Genomic DNA, 19,074 nt, shown 5'->3' with positions numbered 1-19,074 from the left:
GGAAACAGCTGGATCCCCAGCCACTACATGAACGCGCTAGAAGACACGACTCTTGTGCTGGGGAAAGATTTAGAGGGATCTGAAGCGATCGTATGAAAAATAGTACGCAGCTTGCTATGAAAGATCCTCATGTAAGACACGATCAACCAACAGCCTGGCACTGTGCCGGATACCGGCAAAAATGTCCAGGGCAGCAGGCTGTCTGTGTTGCCAATGGCAAGAGAGTGAGATGAGTTTGGGTAGCACACACTTCCACAGAGCAGATCCCCAACCTGCCTCCACAGCCCTCGGCTGCTGCTCCTTCCATGGGGGCTGAATTTGAAGCAGGAGAGGAGGGAACCGAGATGGGCTCCCTGGTGAAAAGGGAAGTGTGACAGAAAGGAGAGGAGGGGGGACCACGCAGTTCAGAACTGCGCTAGAGTGGCAAGGTCTACCGGTGGGCAGGGGAGGAAGTCTCAGAAAGCCCTTGGACCCTCCGAGACCTTCCACAGCCTTTTGCAACCTCAGGTGACCTCCTTCCAGATCATTTTACCTCATCACAATTCCATACACCCATTCAAAAAAAAATCCACAAACCAACAGAAGCTCCCACAAGCCCTACAAATTGTGCCAGATCTCCTCACCTTGCTGCCAACCAGCTGGCCTTCGCCACCCCGATACCCAAAACCTCCACTGTCCCAAGATAACACGCCTCCCCCAGCTCGACCCTCCTTTGCTGCAAAGTTCAGTTCTGCATACGATGCTGAAAGCTCTTGAGCTGCCTTTGTCAGCAGGAGCTTCACACAGGCACAGAATACCCGCTAAACCTGTCACTAATATCATCGATAGGCACATTTTGGATCCCCCGTAATACCTCTCTGAACACATGCTCCTCATTTCAAAAAGCTAACTGGATGCAGAATAAGATTTCAAGTCCTTTTCTTACAGCTAAATTGAATAGTCCAAAAGCTTTAGCTATATAGCTGTTAGTTTAAATCTGAAATATGAAACACAAAATGTAACATTAAATCAAATTACCGTTATTGTAATGTTGCCTTTTTTTTTTAACGAACCACAAACAAAACACTTATTTAAACTTAGCCTCTATGATTTTTCAAGGAACATACCATCACTTTTTCCAAGCTTTTCCTACAGGCAAGTACATCCTCTATTTTTTATTTCATCCGTTTATTTATTTGTCCATTGCGCTTTGTTGCAATACCCTGGGCCTGACCTTAGACATGTTCTTTCACCAGAGGAGGTTTTTGAGTTTGGGGTTTTTTTTTCCTTTGTTTGTTTTTTTAAGCAGGATATCTGCCACAGCATGACCCACAAAACCAATGATAAAGATGTGCACATCAGGCAATATACATAAGGTTGAAATGCAGAGCTTTGAACAAAATTATTAAAACATAAATATTAAGCTAAACATGCATAGAAATATGCATAATTATTGCATACTATCAGTCATGGCCAAAACTGTACTAGTATGTAGAGTACAGCTTAACAGACTGTACTGCTAAGTCTGAAGTTTTTATACATCATCATAGAATTGTCATATTTTAAGATTTTCAATTTTTATGTTAAAAAGACCTGAAATCCATTAACTGTGGCCCTTGATATTGATCCATCTATTGTGTTTTGCACTATTACCTATTATTTATAAAAAATAATTGCTTTTAGTTTTCCAAAAAAATTTCAAAAAATCTGAGTTTAAAAGTCACCAGTGACTATTTCACAAGCAGGAGCTCTCAACTAACCATTAAACAAATACGCAAGTGTGTTTCTATGATTAAAAAAAAATAAAAACATAGCTCACTGACTTCAGACAAATCCTGTATACTATGAATCGACCAACCACATGATGGATGAAATGATGCGTGAAAATCGAGGCAGAGGCAAAATAACCTACTTGAACCCAGAAAATTTTCAGACAATAATCATTACCAGCTTTAATTAACTTCAACACAAAAGCAGGGGCTCCTTCTGTTTCAAGTTAATGAAGCTCAACACACAGACACTACAATTAGAGACAAAGCGTAAGTCTAAAGCAAGTTGTATCTTAGGATTGAAATAATGAGCTTGGTATTTTAATTTTGTAGTCAGCAATTATGTGAGATTCAGAAACAAAGAAACAATACATGCAGTTGAAATGTTAAGGTACAAATGTAGCTGGTTTTCACTCACTATCTTTCTTATAAGCCAAAGGCAAGAAAGTCACTTTTTTCCTACAATAAGCAGCATGTACAATACCCTGGAAATATTTCCACTATGATCTTCTAAGGTTTACTCACTCTCATACTACCCAAGTCTGAACTGCGACCTCATCTAAAGCTATGAACTGCGTAGTGACTTCTATCTTGCCTTTCTCATATATATTCATTAAATCTGTATCAATAATACTGTTATTTCCATTTAAAATGATTGTTGTGTAGCAAAAAAGCTGCTCTCCCATAAAAATGAAGAAACCTAGATTACTTCCACCCTTTTCAATAATTTGCCTATTCCTAAATACCAGGTTGGAAGAATATATGACCTTTAACTTAATCTCATCACCAAGCACCTCCAAAAAAAAAAAAGCACAAAAAGAGAAAAGATGGTCTGCCATTTATTTCTCCCATTTATAGTTTATTAAACCTAAAGATAATAGGAAAAAGGTGGAAAAAAGCAGAAAATGTCTGGGCTGTAGTATCAGATATCACTGCTTATTACTGGCTATCTGCCTAGTAATCATAAATCCATAGGGTAATATTCTAAAATCTTTTGCTTTTCAGGTAGGTGTGAGCCAAAAAGAAAAAAAAGTTTAATTTTCTACGAAGAGCAGAAAACAGCAAGCACAGCACAACTGGGTACCAGGATGCATAAATATTCCTGATTACAAACCCTTTCACATAAAGCAAACAGGAAGAGTTTGAAGCTAACAGTGTGTACATCATGCAAAAGGTATCTCTGTTCCAAAAGATAGATATCGCATAGACTATGAATGAACTGCTCCAATAAATTATATTATTCCTCAGAGGGGAAAGGAGAGCAATGTTATAAACAGTGACTTCAGAAAAGCGAGAACAATAGGGCATTGAATTTTGCAAGAGTGAATTAAGGATCTTTTTTTTCCTGGAGGAGAGCTCAGTATCACTGACCAAAGAGCCGTATAAATAAAAACATTAACTCCAGCACTGCCTGCTCCTCGAAGCACCTTAGCATCCCATCCTTTCGACATATTAGAAATAAACGTAGATACAAAATACGTACAAGTACATACAGAACTAAATAGATGTTTCAAGTAGATTCTTTCAAATATACTTTCCAGGCAGTTCAGCAAGCATGTGATTCTGGCAAAACGCACATCTCAAACACACCGCTTTGATGACAGACTGCGTTGTGTATCTTTGGCGTAGAAGTCTTAACACATCAGAAGACAACAATCGCGGCACATCACCTCCTCCTTGTGCTGTCTGATACGTACTGAATATCCACGGATAAAGGAAAGCTAAGCCAGAGCAGCATTTTTCAAAATGAATCTTAAGTGGATCAAACCCCTCAGAACTGTCACTTTCCTTCGGCATCGCTTAAAGCAAGGACAGTCGTTTTGTTAAAACATTCACCAAGATCTTGACAGGACTAAAGGAGCATATGAGTAAATCCAACTCCCAGTGGGAAACTGCTCCGTGCCGCGGGCAGGGCTGCTGCTCGCCAGGCAGAAGGCACGGGGCTGAGGGTGCAAGCCGCCGAGCAGCGGGCCTTCTCTGCAGCAGGAAGCTAAAAGCGAACTAAAAAGAGTTTTCAGAAGGTGACAAGCTCTGGTTTTTTTCTGAGAGGGGGATGATCACTAATTTCTGGGCTACAAGTCTTGACAAGCAAGTCAACTGCCCTCTGTGAAGTGATTTTTAATCCCAAATTCCCGTCTGCTACCACCAATACGCCAAACATTAAGCACTGGCAACTTCTAACTTCATCTTGCATGGCCATTTCTCCTTTTCCCTGGCTCCTTAGCTGCTTTCTTGGTTAGTTAGAATTGGAAATTGATAGTCCCATAAACATCTACTAAAGACACGTTTTTAAACACATCATCTCTGTCTGCTCTGACAATGATGAGACGAGTTTCTCTGAGGTTTATGGCAATCTCAGGGAGAACGTGTTTTTCAGCAACACTGTGATATTTTTCCTCATCTCCTATGCAGCACTCCTCCCTCACTCCCTGCCCATACTTGTTTTGCCAAACTTCTCTGAAACCCATTTTAAAATGGTATTTGAATGTTACCTACTCTTACTCCCTCTGAAGGTTCCTTTTGTTTTATAATGAAGCTTATGTCAGGCAGCTTCTTATTGTTTATATAACTGCCTAACCTGACACAGAAGAGGATAGAGGAAAGAGGGTTTTGCCCCCCCCCCTTTTTTTTTTTAAAGTGGCTGAAAATGGTTTCTCCATTTTAGCCTCACTAAAAGCAAAGGTAATGGTTTTAGAGAGACTTGCAAAAAGATTACTATCAGTACCCCTGAAACACAAAGATATTAACACTTAACAGCTTTGCTTTTACGCATTATTTAGTTATTTCTCCTTTTCCAGCCTTCTTTCCTGCACTTTACAGTCTTCTGACACCTAGCCTTTCACTGCACTGTCCCTGCCGCCTTCTGCAGCCTCCATGGTCTTTCCTTCCCAAACCCCGGTGTCCCTCTGCTTTGTTTACCTTGTGCTGCCTACTCTCCCGTCCCTGCCCAGAGCCGTGGACGCCATCCAGGAGGAGCTCATCTTCCCAAACGACACTCTGCTTTGAAAGGCCGGGAAAGGCGCCCACTTCTCAATTATAAATCGTGGTGTGTGTGGATCATGTGCTGTTTTGACTGTGTGGAAAGGCAATCACATTGGCAGAAGCTATTCTGGTTTGGGCATTTTTGGAAGGAACGCTAGGCATTTTGAAAGAGGAAATTTTTTTGAAGCCTCAAGTGAAGGTCTTGCAAGCTTACACTAACTCCCAGCTTGATAAGACAAATTTCCATCTAATTTTAAGGCTGCAGCATTAAGTATTGTTATTGATTTTCTGCTAAAAGTTTTTGGCTGGGTTTTTTTTTTCTTTTTTTTTCCTCCTTGAAAGCGAACATATTTGTTTTCATTTGACTGGCTCCTTCTGGTACACCATTATCCCTTTACCTGAGCTATACCTGCTTATTCCTCTACCTGTTCTACTGGAATAAGTTACAGAATTGCCTCGCAAAAACAACAAAAGAAAGAATTCCGTGTTGCAAACACTGAGTTTTATCGCTATGTTAATGAGAACTTCTGTTTTACTTACAATCTTAACCTGTGAATTTATGTTAATACGCAAGAATCTCAGCTTTTATTTCTTTTAAACATGTCTCTAATTCTTATAAGATGCTTATGAAGAGCATAAAAAAGCAACCTGGAAATACTTAACGATTTGAGCATGGGAAAGGAAAAACTGTGTATATGTATTATACGTACATAAATACCCTCTGTTCCATCTTGTTATCGCTGTTAGACCTGACCTGTGACTCTTAGTTTTGGAAAATACATTTCTTTTTTGCAGAATTGTGCCAGAGAGGAAAAGCCTTATAGTGCAGTTCAAATCCATCCTCTGAATCAAGCAGAACAGAACCTCAGACTAGAGCCTCTGAGATCCAAAGCGACTGCCTCATCCATCAGGCTTTTCTGAGCCGAGCGTCTCACAAACTCTTCTGCTGCAGTTGTTTCGCATCATATAAATAATTTAATATTCACTAGAGAAGCAACTTGAACAGGCTTCTCATATCCTAACTGAGAGCCCCACCTATTTGATTATGAGGTTTTCCAAAGCACAGGTTTCTCTTGCTCAGGAAAAGCTTTGGGGTATCTCAATGTTTAATCAGAGAACTTGAGATTTTGAAAACACTCATGGGATAAGAAAGCTATTTCCTTCTCATTTCTGGTAGCAAGCAAACACAATAGCGGGACAAATAAACATAGAAGGAAAAATCTGAGGAAGACAAAATTATCTCCTCAGTCATACAATTATTTGGCAAGTCTAGGTTTCAAGCTTTCTATAATTATTTACAGCAGGTATCACCAGGCAAAAAGCACCGTGTCCATGTTCAATGGGCAGAACTGAATTTATAGTGTGTTCTTCAGTACACACTTCACGTGTTTGAGATAGCAATTGCTATCACAAGAGAGGTAGGCAGGAATAAATCCAGAACTGTCTGAAAACTCCTTCTGGTAGCTCTTTAATGAGTCTAACCTGTTCAGGTTGAGTCCTGTAACTGCAGTCAGAAGAATGAATCTCCGGAACTCCGTGCCAACCCTCTCAGAAGCAGAGCACGTTATTTGCAATAGCAAATTCAGACCACAGCTGCCAGTTCCTTTGCTGTTGAGCCCCGTGTAGGTAGAATAGCTGGTCAAGTACACAGGCAGAGAATTACTGTGCTTTTTCGATGGCTCCCTTATATAGGGCAGAATGGCACCAAAAAGCCAAACAATTGTTTACAGCAGAGAAATTACGACTCAGCTGGAAAATCAACTGCAGCTCTGCTTCTGACACAGTTAAACTCCATGCACTTCTGTGCTTAGCTATCAAACTCACTCCTTGTCAACAGAAGTTATGAACACGCATGAAAATAAAATAGTTCTAGTAATTTACATTTGGTTTGTTTGTACTAAGAAAACTTAGAAATTCTTAGAAAGATACATGTGTTGAAGGGTGAGAAGTACTGAAAATTATCCACTTATCATAATTGTTTTAAAAAGCCAAAAATTTCCCTCAATTCTCAAAAAAATTCTACAAAACTCCAAAGTGAAAAAAGTTAATCTTTATCATTAGATGAACTAAAACATCGTTAGGCATTTTCTTTTCTGCCTTCATAAAACCTTGTTCTCCTTCTGTTCACCTAGCACAGAGGCAGAAAACAGATATCATCTTGGAGAATGAAATAACCCAAAAGGTGCACGGCTCCTCTTTCTCTGGACGCTCTCTTTCTGACACCTGATCCCTGCCATGCACGCGGAGTGAAAGCGATGTGAAAGTCTCCCTCTGACGGTTACCTCACGTGCATCAATTCTAGAGAATTTTGAACCAGTAACACCGGAATTCACCGATGTCTCGACAGTTCCGTAGTCATTTCAGTTTTCCTCTTCCCAACCTCAGCAAATAAATAGGAAAGAGTAGACAAGCTAAAGTGCTCTCCACTGAAAGGGCTTATCATTAGAGCTAAAAATCTGGAAGTCAGTTTGTTGCAGTTCTGGTATTAGAGCAGCTGAGAAGTCATTACTTTGAGCTCACAGAAATCAACAAGAAAAATACTAAACTAAGAACTGCAAAGCTGAAAATTTTTTTTTCTTTCAAAAAAAAGTATAGCAGTGTTTTCTGAAAGAAAAAAAGAATTAACAAAGGAAAAACTAAAACCAAATAAAGACTCTAACAGATACTTTTATCATTTAAATGTGTCCTGTTGTGCCTTGTAGTTCACTAACTCACTAGATGCTCATGCTTCTATTCCCTTTTTCTTTCCTCTTAGCCCTCCAACTGCAGTGTAAATCTTGAGAGTTTGGGGCTTTGTTGTTGCTGTTGGTTTCTAACAACATTCCGAATTCTCTGCTTACTGTCTTTCCTTGATCTCCCTTACCTTTTGGTCAGTACTGAAAACTTCAAACTGTTCAGAAAACTCAGTAACAACAAGACTTCTGCAGGTGCTGGCGGCGTTTCTACATCACAGCTGTATCCAAATTATGCCTTCAGTAGGATGCGGGTAACCACGCAGAAGAACCTGTTGCAGTATCCCAAGTGTCAGAGGAACACAAAGACGAAGCCCTTGGGAGCAGGTTCTGTGCGAGGCAAATAGCAAATAGCTCCAGAGGCAGATTTTACAACCGAATAAACGATAATGTTTCCAGGCTTTCTAGCTACTTCTGCAAGACTTGTACAGGGCCATGAAAAGTTAACAGTTTAGATCGGTGCTAGTTAAGGATCTCTTCCTCATGCCTTCTTACAAGCTACAGGTACACTGTCTACACCCCATTCAAATACAGCTGAGAGCACTTTGGTCTGCAAAATAGTTCAAAGAAAGTCTAAAAGGAATTTAGGCTGTCAGATCTCATATTAAGTTTCCAGGCTTCGAGTTTAGAAAGATTGGTTTCTGATTTAGAAAGTAAGCAGCTTGGATACATAATCCATGAAGGACATCAAACTTCAGATGCTCCACTGCTATTTTAAATGCACTTTTCAAAGTCATTTCAATCCCTGGTTCCGAGTGCTGGAAGTCCAACAGACTTCCCTTTCCGTCGTGGATGTTCAGGACCTTTCAAGAGCTGACTTCAGTCTTGTGGACATTATTCTAAAAGCCAGAAAAATATTAATACCAATAGACTGTAAATCTAGTTATTATGTGCCTCATTCAAAATTAGTGAGATAATAAATATGCAAACAGACTTTTCTGAAATATTAACATGAAAGTAATGCATGTGTTACAAAAGGAGTTTAATAAGATTACGTAGCGAAGCTATTCTCAATTATCTTTTATCCTTGTATTTTCCAGTAACAGGTATCAATGTATTAATCATCTATTTGATTAAATTTTAATTAAATACCTAAGCATTTAACAATCCATCATAAAAAATTTTTGCATGGTATCATTACACTAAATAAACATTTAGATCAGAATTTTAAAAAAAGTAGCAGCTATTTAAGTTACGCTTTTGTGTCTATATTTAAGCTCTATATCTAGCAGTTTAATTTCAAAACTACTAAAAGCCAGGTAGCTCCCCTTGAAAGACAACAATCTACCTAATGTCTAGTAACATTAACAGTTGAAGGATTAGAGCCAGAAGCTACAGAGTTTAGGAACTGGACTAATTCTGTTCCCCAGCCGCCTTTGCTGTTTGTGCTTTCTCCTTAAACCTTTGAAGTCTCACCTTTTGTAGACTTTCGAAAGTCATTAAATATGTATAAAAAAGTACATCATTCACCTGTGTAAACCACTGGAAAATCCTTAACTATCCGTCTGCTGATTTCACATGATTTTTTTCTATAGCCAACGTATATACTCTAAAAGGAAGGATGAGATTTTCAAGGACACAAAATGCAATTAGGAGTTAACAGCCAGCAAAATCTGGCAGACAGGTACCTAAAACTCTGGTATAGTTCTGAAAACCTCTTCCTTAATACTCAGCCATATGTTATAGATCTAAAAAAAAAAAAAAAAAAAAAAAAAAGAATAATGAAAAGCAGCCTTATACCATTATTCCTTTTTTATCCCACTAAATTAACTTTAAGAGTATTCTTAAAAGAAAGTAATCCATTCCTAAAAACTATTTGACTAATCCTCTTCTAGTTTTGTGACATAAAACTGAAATAAGGTCATCCTTCTTAAAGTATTGGCACTTGAACCTCTCCAATCTTATACAGAAAGTAAAACTACGATCTGAAAAGAAAACATCTAGTAATTCAGGTGACATCAACTATGCACTAGCCTTGATTCTATTAAAAAGAAATAACCTTGCTTTTTTATTATCACATCACACACACAGACAGAAAACTCAACTGGAATATAAGGCGAGTGAACTAATGAACTTAATTAACACACAGAAAACAAAAGAACTATCCTGCAAACATGTGTGTATAATGAAACGGTTCAGCAAATGAACCAGCAGTCATACCGAAATTTTGTATGACTTCCTCCTGTCATTGGGGTCAGAGGTGTGAAAACTGGGTAGGAACCAAGCATTATAAATCTTTATTGGTCCTAAAATTATTTTTTTTAAAAGTTGGTAAGAAACAAAGTGCAAGTCCCATTTACTGCTCCACTGAGAACTCCAGCATCAGTTCCGCTGCTGAGCATCCACCTCCTGAGATTAGTGAAAATCAGAAAACGAATAGAATCATAGAATGGTTTGGGTTGGAAGGGACCTTAGGGATCACCTCGTTCCGACCCCCCTGCCATGGGCAGGGACACCCGCCACCAGACCAGGTTGCTCAGAGCCCCATCCAGCCTGGCCTTGAGCACTGCCAGGGATGGGGCATCCACAGCTTCTCTGGGCAACCTGTGCCAGTGCCTCCCACCCTCGTAGTAAAGATCTTCTTCCTTATATCTAATCGAAATCTACCCTCTTTCGGTTTAAAGCCATTGCCCCTTGTCCTATCACTATGCTCCCTTGTAAAAAGTCCCTCTCCAGCTTGATTGTAGGCCCCCTTCAGGGACTGGAAGGCTGCTATAAGGTCTCCGATAACGCAACACTATAATAGATCTTATCCTCGCTCTGTTCAGATGGCAACAATGGTCTATGCATTTCTATCCTAAGAGCTCAGATACAATCACCTGAATAGCACGATGCTGTAGAGGAGTCAGGTGCCAACAGCGACCACATGATTGCAGTTTAAGCGGGCTTACCACCTCGCTAGTAACTGCGGAAGAGCAGCAGCTGGGTATCACATTGGTGTATTTTTAGACAACAGAATCTGTCCAGTTGCTAGTGGTTTGAGGAAACGTGGTGGGAGGGGAAAGCCTCTAAACCTATACGGTTGTATCTGCTGCATGTGCAACAAATTCTTAGGTATATGACAACTCCAGGGAAGAGTTTTCCACTTCAGAGCCTCTTCCAGGGGTCTGAACGCAAACTACACCACAGGGTTTCTGTGGATCGTAACGAGGCAGTTTATATCTCAGGAAACACATACCCAAGCACAAAGGGAGTAAACGATCAGGAGGCCAAATTTCAGTTAACAGCAAGGATTATAAATGATTTGAAATTTTTTTTTAGTAGATTGCCTCCTAGCAGAAGATGTTACCCTCTTTTCAATCTTTTTCCAAAAATTTTTCTCTGGCAAACAATTAAGTCAACAAAACTAAAAGATCACTTCAAAACCTGTAACACCCAATACCCTTGCTGGGTCCGTGCTTGGCAGTTGGCCCCTATCTTGTTTTTTTCATCATGTTAAAGCCACAAAATCAGGAGGAATTACTTCATTTTAAGCAGAGGCAAGCACGGAGACAGTGTCCCATATAAAGCAAGATGAGCGATCCTTTAAGACTATAGCAATATTGTGACAAGGCAACTTGCTGTAGCAATACAAATGGTATTTTATCTTATATCCCCAAATACATTATTAGGCATGATTAAAGACAGCAATTTCACTTCGCAGCAATTTGAAGAGAGTCTTTAATAAGACAAAATAGCTTGAAACCGTACCCATCAGGTGAGAAAACCCTGGATTCGGTTAAAGGTTCAAGTATAAGTAACATTCAGGTCCTTTCCTCTAAGCTGCTAAAACTGCAGCTCTTGGCTCACATCCCTCACAGAGGAAAGAATCTCCCAAAGCCCAAATACTGCAGGGTAAATCTTTAAAGTCACCTCTCACCGACTCTTAGTTTGGCCATTACTCAAACATGCAATACATAATGCTGATGAGTTAAACATCGTATCACCCATTTTGATTTACTGGGAATTTTATTTATGTTTATAACTACAATTTATTGGTGGTGCCAATAGATTCAGTCGAGGGATAGACAGTTGAGCGCCTAGACCATTACACAGCATTACAGCATATTGATTAGAATACCTATAGAATAACTAAGGACGAAACTAATAACTTAACTACGAAAAATGCCCAGAAGGGATCGGGTCTAGCCTAACAAAACAATACAGTTTCAGCATTGCTGAAGAGAATACCAGCAGTCTAAAAGATGAACTCTTCCAGTTATTATTTTCTTTAAATCGGTGTTTTTTCACAGTCAATAAAAATATTAATATAATTTTATTTCTCCCTTATATCATTTTTATGTACTGACACAATATTATCTATACTGTCCTCAAGACATAGAAGGTGACATTGGACCAATAAAAAGCACAAAAGCACTTTCTTTATGTGCTTTCTGAATTTCCAGAGTATCTGAGCACAAAGAGCGCAGACTGGTGCTGTATCACATACCACTAATACAAAGCATTTAATCCTGTCTTCCACACGTCTGCCAAGGCAATACAAATGCCAAAAAATTCCTCTTTGATAGCAGAATTATATACACTGTATATTATACAAGCCTTCTGTCCCCCTCCACTTGAATGTACACTATCAAATCATTCCAGCCATTATTTTATATCGAGCAGATGGTATTATGAGATTTTTGATAAAGAACAACAATCACCCAGCAAGGGTTGCAAAGGGGTCGCTGAAACCAAGATTAACAATTGATTAGCTTTAATGGACCGTGACAGTAATAAACAACGGAGCTCTACACAAAGATTTGATTGTCCTGTTAATGCTGCTGACACAAATAGCTGTAACTGGCTTCCTGAAAGTGTTAATATCCTCAAAGCCTCAGCAAATGAAGGACTTTGTCAAAGCGAGAACTACCCTGCAGTGAAGAAACACTTACTCTAGGCCTCTCAAAAATCTTCTATAAAGTATGTTTCTGATTTATTCAGACAATAGCTCCTATTTCTCCAAGGCCTATAGTTCAAAAAAATACAATGCAGTACACCTCTGCAAGGCTGAAATGTAACAGAACTCTGAAGCATTTGAATACAGAAGCCAGCATTCACTGCATACAACAACAATATGAATTATCACTTTCAAGGCGCTCATTTTACCCTTACTCCGACACGGGCTGACAGATTTCAGTATCACAGCCTTCTAAACGCCATTTTTTATCCTTAGCTCTGAAAAGTTCACTGTTTTGGGGTTGGGTTTTTTTGCGTTTCTGCACAGAAATCAGTAATTTGCATCATATTTTCACTAAAATAAAATGTTTTGTCATTACTGGAAGTAACCATGGTAAAATCTGAAAATAGACCTTACAGATCCGTTTATTTCTTAGATACACGTATGGGAAAAAGTCTATGGAAAAAGTCTCTGTTTCCCTTAATGCTTAATCTCAAAATTTAAATGGACATACGGCAAATATTCACAGAATTATGTAAAATGAAATCTAGATAGCTAGAGACAAAGTAAAAACAAAGCTCCACCTTACATGACATTCAAGAAACCAAGGATACAGGAATTCATTAAAGGTAAGGAGGTATTTACTCATTTAAGTATTGCGTAACGCTTTCTATTAAACTTTCCATTTTAGCTTAGATTATTTGGTTTCTAAATTAACCTGTTTTTTTTTTAATTCTGTGTCTTATTTAAGCAAAGGTTTTTCTTTTAAACATTTTTAACTGTGAGCGGCCACAGCGCTTCTCCCTCCTGTGTTGTTCCTAAAAGCAGCATTTTGAGACAATAACAGTATGGCTCTAATAGCTTCTAGGTAAGAGAAAAAATGGTGTCTGCTCTAGACTCGGATCCAAACGCAAACCATTTGCACAAATCAAGGTCATACTAATCCCATCCCTGCGGGTCCCACCCCATCTGCAAATTCAACTCTCTATAGAACAATTCCTTGCCAGTACACTGCAACGATGAAACATGCTGCTAATTACGGTGTTTAAAAATCTTGACCTAAGCAGACATGCAGGGAATTTAAATGAAATCTCTAAAAGAGTAAAATCCACCTGCTTGGTCTCCCAACACAAAAACACTGAACGCGTAACCTGCCAAATACCGAGCCAGCCTTCATTAATTCCGTTTTCTGTAATCAGCATCCTTCTATTCCTCACATGCTTGGCTTTCTACAGCAGTTCTTCAAGTAAGCTATTGTATAAACTATTATAGTATACTGTGACAATAAATATTTAAGAAAATAATTACTAATTACCTGTAAGTCAGCATCAAACTCATGTTTCAGGTAAGCATCTTCTGCAGCTTCAACAAGACGCTGAAAAAAGAACAAAAAGGTGTATTATTTTTGAAATAATAGATAGCATCTTTAAATCCGAGCGTTTCTTTCAGTATAACAGGGATTGTTTGAGAATTGTGTACTTCATTGTTGCCACATGATACCTGCTATGATACTTCACAAAAATAGAAATAAATGATCCAGATTAAAAAAAAAAAAAACAAAACAAAAAAAAAACCACACACAAAAATTTTAAACCCTCAGCATCCATGATTGGTGGTACAAAACTCTCAAAACAGCTCAACTACTAATAAATGAATTTAAAAAAAAAAAAAAAAGGTCATTTTTTCCACTGGTGTTTGGCACCCTGCAGCTCCCATTCCCATACTGATTTTTGAAAGAACATAAAATAAAGTTGCTTTCACGCCGGACCTTATTTTGCACATAGGAGCCCTTTTAAAAATCTTTCTTAAAACTAAAATAGGAGGTATTTCCTAATAATGCACTTGATTGCAAGCAACTGAAAAAGGACTTCCTAAATAACACATCAAATAGAAAACATTAGAAAAGGGGAGATTAGGTTTGTTTACTTAGCAGATTCGAAGTGTTGTGCATACTACCTTTAAGTGGTGCATAATGACAAGAAGATTTTTCTGCTATTACAGAAGTAATGTTTACTGAATGACAGCAATTCCGTAGTATTTTTCCTCTTAATAATATTCAGAACTCCCTATAGCAGTTATTGTTCCTTGGCACTCTCATCTGAAGGAAAAAAGGGGTTGCACTAAAACACAGCTACTTGAAAAATTTAATTCATGCAGGGGTTTGCTGCAGACATTCTCCTGTGAAAAGACATTGTATCCTTTCTAAGGTTGTATTCAGGCTTCTTTTTAGTTCTGAGTATTTTAACTACGGAAGTAACTCTTTCCAGTTTTAATTTATTCTACCTGAACATTCAGATATGTACAACCCAAAATTAATCGAAGAATGATCTGTCCCAGAATATTTGATATGTTACTTTTTGTTTTCTTTGATCTATCAGACACTGGTACACATGTATATTTTCCAATATTTTCTATCATGAAGCAAGCGAGCCACGGGCTCTCGTTAACGATACACAGAGTGAAGAGCCACGCACACTTCCTTCCCTTTTCAGAACCATATGCACTTCTACTCTTTGGATATAAATCAAAATGGAATCGGAATTTATATCGATTGCTATACAATTTGAACTATAATGGAAACTGAACCAAGAAAAGTATTTCTGGTTGCCAAACCCGTCAGTTGAAGGCAGACCCTCGTTGGTTACACGGCACGTTTCTGTTCACCGAGGTCTGCAAAGCGGCAGCACGTCACGGCCTTTCCTTCCACATCTCTGCCTCATCGCATCGCGTACCCCGGGGGCGCACAACCCTCACCGAACCCTCAGTCCTCTGCTGAGCTTCTGCATCTTCCCTCCAGACCCCAGTGGGAAGGTTTCTCAGACTTTTTTCCTTAATGCAGCATTACAGATCTCAAAGATTTGATAAAAACCTGGAAATACTACTGGTGCCTAGGTTGATCCAGAAGAGCAAGAGAGAGCAGATGAAGCCCACCTTCCCAGAGCCCTGTGCTGGGTGTACACCCCTGTCATTTGACCGTTTCCCCCTTTAAAAATCTTGTCCCATATAAACCCAGCTGGTCTTAGCAAACCCTTTTGACCTAAACTGGAATTGAATTGAAATTGTTCCAACCCTGGGCAAGTCAAACCAGGACTGAACTGGAAAACGCACAGGCTCACCTTCCTGCATACACACGCACGGGTAAAGAACCCAACAACTAATGACGCATCGCAACGGGCTACGTGAGGGGAAGCCATGAGAAAATATTTCAAATAAAACAGTGGAGTTCTGTGGAGTTGTTCCTACTGCTCCTGTACTGTACGAATAGCAGTAAAAACAGACCTTGCAAATTGAAAGGTTATCAAACATTAATTTGACCGACAATTTTTTTTGCATTTAGAATTTAAAAAGAGAAGTAGCACAAACTAACTGTTCTGAGGGGGAAGCCTCACAGGAACTGAAATAGGTTCTTCAACATTTGAATGGTCTCAGAAGTCCATCACGTTAGTGACCTGCTGAAGGGGTTTTACAAATTTAGTCCCCATTTTTTAAGTATGAAAAAGGTATTCGATGTAAAATAACTACTCTAATTCAATGCATTTCTGCAGGTGTGCACTCCTTTATATTGAAACCATAGTTGCATTACTCCTCTGTGCACATCTAATGCAAAAGATCATGACTGATGAATCTGAAGGGGAAAAAAGTGAAAGGATCAAAAAAATTCTTCATACAGAAATGAATACAGGTAAAATAGAAATATGTTTTTCTTTCGGTGCTGAAATATTTACTTACTCACCGGAAGAAAAAATATTATAGTATTTCATGAGATACCAGTGCCTAGATATTAGTACCTAGTGGGCTAGAAAAATAATTCATGGCTTCTTATGTAGTTTGTATTGATCCCAACGTGTTTCAATTACATTTTTGCCTCAGTGAAATACATTTAGATTAAGATTTATCCTCCCGCCATGTAAGAAATAGCTAGAGAAGCATAAGATGGGTAATAGTAGAAACATCTGGTAAGGAGGGCAGCTCAGAAATGAAAAGTACTGATGGATACTTTATTGATTTATTCATTAAGATTTCAGTTGTTACATTTGTTCTTTTAAAAAAAAAAAAGTTACACACATTTCAGCAACATTCTCTGCAGGAAACAGAACAACAAAAAAGTAAACTATCTACCAACACGTATTTTTCCTTGAAGATGTAGACACAAATACGCACACGCACTGTGAGCTTCACCCTCACAAATCTAATAAGAAAATTAAAATTTTGGTAGACTGAATGTAGACGACACAAGCATACCCTGCATTTTCTATGTAATAGTCCTTAGCCACAGTTTGCTTTCAATATCTCACTGCCATTATGAAGGAGACTGTGAGAAATCTGGGAGAGCTACAGAAAAGGTAATATGGTAATAAGCCTAAATCCACAAAATGACATGTTAGTGGATATACACAGATGATATCAGAATGAAGGAATTGTATGCAAATGTTTGGGGGTTTTTTGTTGGTTTTGGGGGGGTGTTTTTTGTTTTATTTTTCTTCTTACTTTTTTCTTTTTTTTTTTTTTTTTAAAGAAGTCCCGAAAGGAATGAAGCATGACGGAAGAAATTCCTTAACACTCTGGAGGCAAAAATATAAAAACCACATGTAACACTGCAATATTTTTATATTAAGACCAAAAGTCCCTTTTAAAATATTTTAATGACTGAACAGTTATCTAGCAATGATTCTCAACATTAGCATGATTAGCGATTTTAACTTAATAGTTTATAATGACACTCTTAATACAAATGCCAATATATTTTCATTTGCGTAAACATGCTCTCAAAGTCATTGCTGTAGCAAGTAAATGCTTACCAAGATGTGGTTATCCTGAAGGGAATTGTGAGTTATCTATATGCACTTACACGGAATGAATTACAAACACTGAGTGAGCACTGTTAAGAGTTACACCATTTAAGGGTCTGTGTTTTAGGAGTATTTATCTCTACATGTGGAAAGGTGTTTCCATGTGCACGCACAGACAAGTCAAGGGCAGTGTATAACCTTTAAATAAAGAACAGTTTTCACGTTCTATGGCACAGTTCAATAGAGGTTTCCCCCGGTTAAGGAACTAATCCTTCTAACTTTCCCAATATGGGTAAATATGAGAAAGATTAATTGACTTATCCAGCATATCACAATGCAGCATGGATAAAAACAGGGGATGAGCCAGGAGAAGGAACAAATATCACACCCAAAAACCCCAAAACGATCATCAAAACACAATGTCAATATTTGGTATTTTTAGTAGTACTGGTATCACAGACAGTGTAGAAAAGGCTGAGAGAAGTAAAATAAATGTTTGTTTCCTCTCAATAACATTTAAAAAAAAATAATCACTGAGCTAGCTCTGAATAGGATCATTTTCTTGACAAATGGTATTTCAATTTCAGTGAGCTGATATTTCTGGATAAATTCTCATTCAAGTGAGGTTGTTATAGAGATAGCAAAGGAAAGGCGAATGAAACACAATGGATGAGGGAAAAACAGAATCCAACAGAAAGTACAGGGGAAATGGAACAGATGGGCAAAAAGGTGAAAATAAATGAAGACGAAAACAATTTCAAGGAAAAACATCATGCAAACATCCAGAGCACAGGGTACCCATTTTAGCTTCTGAGAAGATCTTTACTCTTTCCATGTGCCTTGTAAGGGTTTCAGTTTACTTTTCAATGATTCTTCTTCATTGGAATCCCATTTTGAAGTCAGATTAAATAAATTCATAAGCATAACGAAGTTTGAAACAGTTTCCGAACTCCTGAACTGCAGAGGGTCAACTAACCTTTACCCATAAATGCTGACTGAAGTTATGTTCCTCTCTCTCTTCAGCTATCAAATCTTGAAGAAGCACATTTATATTCCATTGTTTCCTTTCTATCTTTCTAAGATAAACCAACCAGAAATGCTGCTAGAAATTGCTCTTCTCCAAACCAAACTGCTACAAATTTCAAAAAAAGATAGAAGACTGTTCTACCTTAATTATAACTAGTACCAAATAGGTACTAATATTATCTCAATCCATAACATTAATAGTTTATAGTCCATAAGATCAATATGATAACATTTAATTTCAGAACAGCAAAGAAGCTATATTGTCATGTACTTAAACAGAAAATGAAAGATCTACCCTCTCAATTGTAGACGCTCCTTCTTTACTCAGTCCCAGGCTCATGTCTCACTGCTATAAAAATAACCAAGCACAGCTTCAGTTCTGTTGGTTAAAAAACATGAGCTTGTCAGTAGCCCTTCTACTAACGTATTCTTCCCAAACTCGCTAGATTCTGCCTTAACATTTCTTTGAGTACATTATACGAATCTTGCCAGTTTGAGCCGTTCCCTCCGTATTGCCCTGCGCAATGCAGAATTACCATTTGAGGCCTAGGAGAATTTCATCCAGAGTACGCCCAACAAGGGCCACCACTTCTGACCCTGCTCTCAGCAGTGGGATATCACAGTCATTAAAAGAAGTGTAGGGAAACCTGTAGGAGGCTCTTACATCCTAACATTGCGTTCAATGCATAACAATGCATTCAACCAACAGCAAAAAATAACCCTGAACCCTAACACACTTTTTCTCATCGATTTCCCATGGCATCAGATCTATTTGAGGTTCACCTCCTATACAAACTTTGGATATGTCTTCAAGGTTGATTTGAGATGTGTTTTGGAAATAAAAAATAGTTAAGAGTCATTCTTATTAAAAAATGGCAAAAAGTCTAAACCCAAGAAAACCCTATGGATATACTGCC

At 38.4% G+C, this 19,074-nt stretch overlaps 1 protein-coding gene across 7 annotated transcripts in view; it reads right to left on the bottom strand.

The window, feature by feature from the left end:
* CACNA2D3 (calcium voltage-gated channel auxiliary subunit alpha2delta 3) overlaps positions 1–19,074 on the bottom strand; it is a 458,323-nt gene that overhangs the window by 302,599 nt on the left and 136,650 nt on the right. For all 7 annotated transcript variants that reach the window (XR_015701497.1, XR_015701498.1, XM_087744701.1 and 4 more), the window contains exon 4: positions 13,657–13,716. Coding sequence is in view for 5 of the 7 variants with exons in the window: in XM_087744701.1 (XP_087600827.1) it covers positions 13,657–13,716 (60 nt within the window). In the remaining 2 variants the exon portion in view is untranslated. The remainder of the gene's footprint in view (positions 1–13,656; positions 13,717–19,074) is intronic.

The sequence above is a fragment of the Nipponia nippon genome, unplaced genomic scaffold (genome assembly GCF_047370975.1).
Source record: "Nipponia nippon isolate SJK-2023a ecotype South Korea unplaced genomic scaffold, ASM4737097v1 scaffold_9, whole genome shotgun sequence".
Lineage (NCBI taxonomy): Eukaryota > Metazoa > Chordata > Aves > Pelecaniformes > Threskiornithidae > Nipponia > Nipponia nippon.
The sequence above is the reverse complement of the archived record's forward strand: the minus strand, read 5'-3'. Positions and strand labels throughout refer to the sequence as shown.